The sequence below is a fragment of the Acyrthosiphon pisum genome, chromosome A1 (assembly GCF_005508785.2).
Source record: "Acyrthosiphon pisum isolate AL4f chromosome A1, pea_aphid_22Mar2018_4r6ur, whole genome shotgun sequence".
Classification (NCBI taxonomy): Eukaryota; Metazoa; Arthropoda; class Insecta; order Hemiptera; family Aphididae; genus Acyrthosiphon; species Acyrthosiphon pisum.
Genome location: NC_042494.1, coordinates 8404665 through 8412397, shown reverse-complemented (window position 1 = coordinate 8412397; position 7733 = coordinate 8404665). Strand labels below are relative to the sequence as shown.

At 29.8% G+C, this 7733-nt stretch overlaps 1 protein-coding gene across 2 annotated transcripts; it reads left to right on the top strand.

The window, feature by feature from the left end:
- Positions 1–3073: 3073 nt before the first annotated feature.
- Positions 3074–7255, top strand: LOC100164615 (ankyrin repeat, SAM and basic leucine zipper domain-containing protein 1). 2 transcript variants are annotated; one of them, XM_001943230.3, is made up of 2 exons: positions 3074–3331; positions 5792–7255. In XM_001943230.3, exon 2 carries the CDS (start codon positions 5809–5811, stop codon positions 7129–7131), a length of 1323 nt encoding a protein of 440 aa, XP_001943265.1. In that variant the 5' UTR covers positions 3074–3331; positions 5792–5808; the 3' UTR covers positions 7132–7255. The 2 variants fall into 2 exon arrangements, with proteins under 2 accessions (XP_001943265.1, XP_001943205.2); XM_001943170.4 differs by lacking the exon at positions 3074–3331 and adding an exon at positions 3352–3704.
- The last annotated feature ends 478 nt before the right edge of the window (positions 7256–7733 follow it).

Here is a 7733-nt window from a genome sequence, read left to right as displayed (position 1 = left end):
TTATTAATATAATTTTTTATTGCAAAACAAAATATATTTCAATTTTTAAGTGTGGCCAACACAACAAAATAAATGGGAAATTGCAATATTTACGCAGTATCGCCATAAAACATATTGTATCACTGAACTTACTTTTGTCGCTAGATGACGCTGCCGTATACGATTTTATGCCGGCGTCCGATAGTTTTAGGGACTGCCGACTAGTGATGGGAATAATATTTTAAATTTATTTAAGCTCTGTCAGCTGTCTTACCACAGACTAAATAAAAAATGAATATATTTTCATTTGATCTGTGGTCTCACGAGAGAACTTGCCAGTTTTTGTCAGTCCTAACCGACTACCTATGTTGAACTTGTTGAATACGATTGCAATAGTCAAGTAGTCAACCATGGGCCTTATTTTAGTTTACGTATTTTGTTAAAATTTAGAAATCTTATTAGTAAATATAAAGGCAATTTTCCTCTCCCTCCCTGAAACATTTCTGACTCCACCACTGGCTAAGGGAGGCAATTCGAGTAGACCATTGACCGTTTGAGAGTTGGTACTCGATTGCCTCCGAAAATATTCGGAGTTCGGGAAATCGAGTGAAAAAAGATTACCTGTTACCCTAGGTATAATTGGGAGGCAATTCTCGAGTCACCGTAAAAATAAACATTTAGGCATTAGATAATAATACATTGATTAGACAAAAAAATTAGTATAGTATAATATATGGTAATAGTCAATAGGTATACGTATAGTGTATACCATTTACATAGAATACAAATATATTAATCAAAATATGGCGGGGGGGGGGCTTAGGGTTTTTATTTTGGTTAATAACTTGTTTTGCCTCCTTATTCTCTCTAAATTTTACACAGTTACGCCACTGCACGTACTGTTCAACTGTTGAGTGTTGCATAGGCGCAACTTGGGGGTGCTAAGCCCCCCAAACTCACAATTTTAATATGCTACCTATATTGCAATGGTCTGCTTGTCTTTAATATATTCAGCCCCTCCAAGTCAAAAGTTGAAATTGCGCTTATGGAGTGTTGACTTTTGGATGCTTGAATGTATAAAATAATTTATAATTTGTCCCGCGGTGATCTGATTTATAAGTGGGGAGACGTTGTCTCCTATGACGCTAAGACGCTTTGTCACTGCCAAAAACGTAAATCGTACGCAATCGGATTGTACCTCATAATTCGTGGTGGCCTGCAGTGACCGATACACAAATATACAATAATAAATAGCCATATAGGTGTCTTTGTTGATGACTAATGGCAATATCACAGAGTAAATTCTAATTAAATAATTATTCTGTGGCAATATTATGGCATTGATTTTTGATTGTAGTAATTTGTACTAGGTACGCATGACTAAATAAATAAACTAATTATTCATTATTTATTCATGGTACAATTATGTACGTTCGTAGTTTGTAGTTAATTCTGTGATACCGTGTAGATTGTACTATAATCACCATTCACCACGAATCACGATCTATCTATAGACGTGATAATCAATCACTAATCGGTATAATCCACGGCCTATTAGATATACATCCATGATCCATATGCAGTGTCGGCCCTTCCGTTTTCTTTAGGGTCTCATACATTTTTTTATTTGCTTTACCTGTTCCTGGTCTATATAGGGAGTAGCCAAGTAGGGACTCTAGAGTACGTACATTTTGACGCAATTTGGCCCAGATGTTTACCCATCGTATAGCTTGAGCGGCCAAAATAGTACAAGTGTCAACTAACAAATATGAGGAGGTGTTTTTAGGTTTAATTATGTGACTGCAGCTAAAATGTAACTAAACTTTGTTCTTAAAAACAATGGGCTCAAATAGGCCATAAGGGCGCCGCTGGCTGACCTTGCAGCTTTTTGATTTAGAAAACATGCAAATATTGCATACTTTTAAAAGATTACTAAATTATATTATGCTTATGCCTTATAACTTATGTATTTTCAATTTTGTCTTCAAAGTTAAAATTCCATAGAAATATAATTTTGGTTTTCGTAATTTCATTTCTGTGAACTTAATTAATAATAACTATTTACTATTTAATATTTTGTAGTTTCAAATTTTTCCATAGTTTCATAATTGAATATCAAACAAATTAATCATGATTCCCCTCGTCAGGCTTCGCGTTAATATCATACTGAGTGATTTTTTAAGCATCCTCACACTCTTATTATGCTATTAATTATTATCACTATATTATTATTATACATATTATATATTTATATTAAAATTCTGATTTTTGAAATTTTTAAATATACTTGAATATTTTCGAATACCTACTTGAAATTTTCTGTACCATTTAAGGATTATCCTTAGTATTAACATTTTAATAATAGAGCAACTACTTATTAGAATTTTTATTTAGATATATCGCAACATTTTCAAGAAAACCACCTGCTAATAATTTGCAGTAAAAAAAAAGAGTTACCGCTTGAAAAATAGAATTTTTATAGCTACAGAACAATCCTTAAGTAGTAAAAAAAATATCAGAAATTTTAAAATATGGTCTTTAGGTACCTATATACTTAAAAATTCTAAAAATTAGAATTTGAATAAATGTTTTCTTAAAGTAAAAATGGTAGGTAGTGAAAATGTTAAATAAAGTTTTTTGGGGCCTTTATATTTAATTTTGATTTATGGGGCCCCTTAAAAAAACTGATCCATGGGCCTTTGGTGTGCCAGGCCGACACTGTCCATATGGGCCCATAGGGCATAAACTAGTTTATAGGTCTATGGATATAAATTATAAATATATAAAGATATTCTATATCCATGAAGATATTAAAATTCATAATATATCCATAGTCTTCATGGATACATCTTACCATCTAGTCCGTGGTATAATCGTTTATCAATGGTAATGGGGATCAAGGTGATCGTTCACCAACAATTTTATTATTTATTATTAAAGGAAAAACTAAAAACCGGTTACCGGAAACATAGAACAAAAAATCCTATAAACAGTTTAGTCCGTGGTATAAACAGGACCTTATCTGTTATCTATCTAATATCATATTTCATAATATTTCATGGGTAATGGGCATGGCTTAAGATAAACTTAAGCCATGGTAATGGGTATAATTGTGATCTGTGGAAAACCAAAAAATAATGTTTTATCATTGAACTTTGAGTTTTGACTGTACTGAGAACTTATTAACCTAACTCTAAGTTCAAATATTATAGTATAATACATTACCAAGTACTTAACATCGCGATACGGTTTAATAACATTTACATCAACTGCCAGCTGTTTGAATCACATAATTCATGAATATTGTACATTATTATCATTACTCATTAGCCGCGTTACATCATCTAAACAGGTAGGTAATAATAATAATTGTCTTATAATATGACCTATGTAGAGTATACTGTAGTATGTAGTTTCTTAACCACTAGTTTGTAGTTATTGGATAATGTTATGCAAGTAGACTATATTTTGTTCAATGCCATTGAGCTGTGTGATTTTATTTTTTATTTTCTGTTCATTATTAAACTGTACAACATGTCTGTTTTTCTATTTCTTCAATCCTATTAAAATACTATGATTACATTGAAGAATAATCATGTTTACTGCTTTTGGTTGTACCGATATGACGTTTATTTTTAATTTTTACTATCAAAATATGTGTCCAGCGTTTAACATAAATATTCAAAAATCTGAACGAGCATTTAGAAAACAAAAACTTAAAACAGGTACTATCATACGTTGTATTTTAATCACTCAAATTATAAAATTAAATAAAATTTAAACAATTTTTTTTTTACACAATTGTTTAATTTGTTTAATTACAATAATTTGGAGGGTCTTAGTTCCTAAATTTTATACAATAGGCTAGCTGTCCCAACCGACATTGTCTAGGCCCAAAGATTTGTATTTTTAATAAATATATTCACATAAAATGTAGGTATATACCATGTTTCTTTTAATTATAATGTCAATATAATATGTAACAAATTGCAACCATTAAGATTGACAAAAAAAAAATTTCTTTTTTAGTATGCTAGAAAAAATCGTGTGTGAGCTACCTTTTACCTATCTACAGCCTAGGTATATGAGTTGTAAAATCAAGCTGTATACACCCTCCAATTTTCAAGCAATAATCTATTGAAATAACTTTTATTGAAAACAATCCAGTCATTTTTGAGGCTATTAACTTTGGATAAACCAACATCCATTTTAGTTGTAACTATAACTCGATTTCGCCTGCCAAAAAATTAAAAAAAAAAATTTAGATTATATAAGTGTATCTTGGTTTTGATATACTGTATACTGTTGTGAACCCCTGAATAATATTCTATTATATTATGTTCACATATAATAATATAATATTAACAGTATAAGAATAGTGTGTTGGTCAACGCTCCTCGACAGGAATCCGCTGACTAGACGATAACTAGACCTAACCGACACACAGGGATGAGGTTAGTCAGTCGTATTAGAACAGAGCATTATACGTAACGTATATTTAAGAAGAGCATTTTATATTATTTGTACAACTAGTTAAAGTTAAAACTCGTAGTAAAACCTATATAATTAATATCAATCTAATCGTGCGTTAAATTATTTGTGTTGAAACCCCGGTTTCATACCAATACTCAATGGTTATACATACTAGTTTGCATACCATATCGAATATAAATATCAATGTCAATAAATAAATAAATAAAAATTAGTTTATAACTAAAATAGACTAATAAGTATAATTAAACACAATGATAACATCTCTATAATATTGTGTAATAATTTAATCTTGTGCAGTGGGTTGCTATAGTTGTTAAATTAAGTTGTAAATAAAATTTGTTCATTAAAATAATAGAGACATACAGAAAAATTCTTATTTTTTGTTCAAAAATATTCATTTTAAAATGCATATTTTGTATATATAAGTGCATATTTGGTGATTTTTTTAGAGCTACAAGTCCTCTGCCTTGCTTATTAGCGTTGATACCTATAAAATATGCTGTTATTATGCATGTTAAATGAAATACTGAGTTGTAACGTGTAGGGAATAAAGTTACTGAAATTTCAAGTGACACAAGAAAATCCAATTTTGTCACTGAATTTAAATATAATGGTGTTTTGCTTGAGCTTCCAGTATATGATCATAATATTGTTTATTAGGTATGTTTTTGATATTTAAAATGTTCAATGCTGACTGCTAAGTAGTTGATATACTTTTTATATTTTAATACTGTAAATGGGTGGGGTGGGTGTAGTCCCTTTAGCCCTCCCCCATGGGTACGCCACTATGTCAATGTTTCAACTTTAAAATACTTTATAGTTTCTAATTTTTATGTACCTATGTATATATTTTTGATTAAATAATAAATGGTTCACTGCTGATTTAATCTTTGGTAGGGGATCAACAATTTTGATTTAATTTTTTAGTTAATTAGTTTGAAAATGACAAATATTTTAAATAATTTATTATGCTTGTTTGTTTTCATAGTAATTTTCATATATTTTAACAAAAATTTAAATGAACTATTTTTGGATTTAAATAATAATATTTGTCGTGTACCCTAGATCAGCCTCCAATACAATACCAATAACCAGTAGATGATGTATATACAATCTACATCATGAATCAGTACCAAATACCAAGGAACTCTGGTATTTGGTATCAATTGTGTGGTGTTATAATACTATTAAGTATATAAGAGTAATGATTACATAATATCTGTAGCTTAAAAGTGTAATTTATTTATTTAAATATGTGCGTTCTAAATTTAATTAAAATGAAATATAAATTAATAATATTCAATATTATTTGTTCTAGTGCCAATAAGTGTCAAAATGAAATTTAAGAAAAACATTGTTCCAGGAGGCTGGGAAAGCGACGAGTATGATGAATTTGGTGATCTTATTGAACACAAGTCATATTATGTAAAACCAGAAGTAGAAGATTTTCAATTAACATTAAAAACCGCCTGTGCAACAAATAATGTATCAGAAATTACCCGTGTGTTAAAATCTGGAACTGTTAACATCAACAGTTATTTGCATAATAGTTGGACTGCTCTGATGCATGCCGCATCTAATGGATCTTTAGATGCTGTAACATATCTCTTACAGAAAGGTGCTGATCCATTAATTGAGTATGATTGTCATAATGTTATAATGTGTGTATGCAATTGTACTAGAACTTCTAATGAATTGGACTTATTAAATTGTCTAAAGCTTTTTGCAAATGTTAATGGTATTGACATCAACTCAAAAGATAGAACTGGACTGACAGCACTTATGTATGCGTGCTCCAATGGTTGGTTGGAATTAGTAGAATTTCTAGTCGATCATGGTGCAGATATAGAGTTGAAAGATCATCAGTCTGGAGAGACGGCTTTGTTTTCAGCAGTACGTAAGAACCATGTACATATTGTGAAATTTCTATTATCAAAAGGAGCTGACAAGGACGCCACTGACAATAAATGTCAAACAGTGCATAGAATAGCTGAAAGTAAAAACATGGTTGATATTTTAAATGTATTGAATATGGATTATAAAAATGCACAATTAGAAGTTTATTATTCAGGAGAAGAACAATTGTACTGGAATGAAGTTATGACTGAATTGGAAAATGGTTTTAGTAAAGACATTAAATCATTTTTAGAAACGTTATCAATGGAAATCTATACTGATCATCTAGTTTCCAATAATGTAACTTTTAAAAGTATACTTACTGGAAATGATGATCAATTTGTTAATATGGGAATCACTTTATCACCACATCGTAAACTTTTGGCTACAGCTCTTAAATGTTATCATTTGTGGAGTTGGTCTAATCATTCTTTAGGTCTTAAAAATGACAATATGAATGCTGAAAAAATTGCACAGACATTGGGGATAATAGTTAGACAATTGCATACTTTGGATGCTACAATAAAGTACTTAGGAAATAATAATTATCGTTTGGATCAACAGAAAGGTCATAGAGCCATTAATATTATAAAACAAATTAGTACTACAGAGGATAAAATATTCAAAATATTGGACAAAAAAGTGAGAATGGGTCAAGTGGATTACACAGGATATAAGATAAAGAATCAAAATTTAAAAAAAAACATAGATAACTTGTTCGCTAGTGCAGCTGTTCTTTTAGTATTATTGCGCATATTTTAAATATATTTATTTTAAAATTTTTTATTTGATCAATTTAAGAAATATAAAGTGTTGCAAATTGTCAACTAACCATTCATTTTTGTATTTTTATCAATTTAAAATATATACATTTTATCTATTTTAACTACGTCTCATTTATTATTATTTTTTTTAAGGTGATTTAAATAAACATATTTACGTCTTCTAATATGTTATGTCCAATTAAAAACTGACTTTACAATTTGACTATAATATTAATAATTGACTCGAATTGTGTGCAGTAATGACACAATTATGATTTTTGTACCTTAGGTACCTATTTGACCTTGATATGAGGTCAATGAGTATTTGTGTCTTGATTCTTGATCACAGAATACATGAATTTAGATTAAATTTAATCTGTTCTGTGTCAACCACGTTTGTATGTATACAATGGATTTATCTTTAATCGTGGTCTCAACATAATATAATAGAATTCTATTATATGTCTATGGTATTATCATTGGTATAATTAGAATCAATGGTAATTGGTAAGAGATAACCGTGGTTATTTAGATAACCGTGGATCATTGGCGCAACTAGGGGGTGCACAGGGGACTTGTGCACCCCCAAGTTTAAAATGT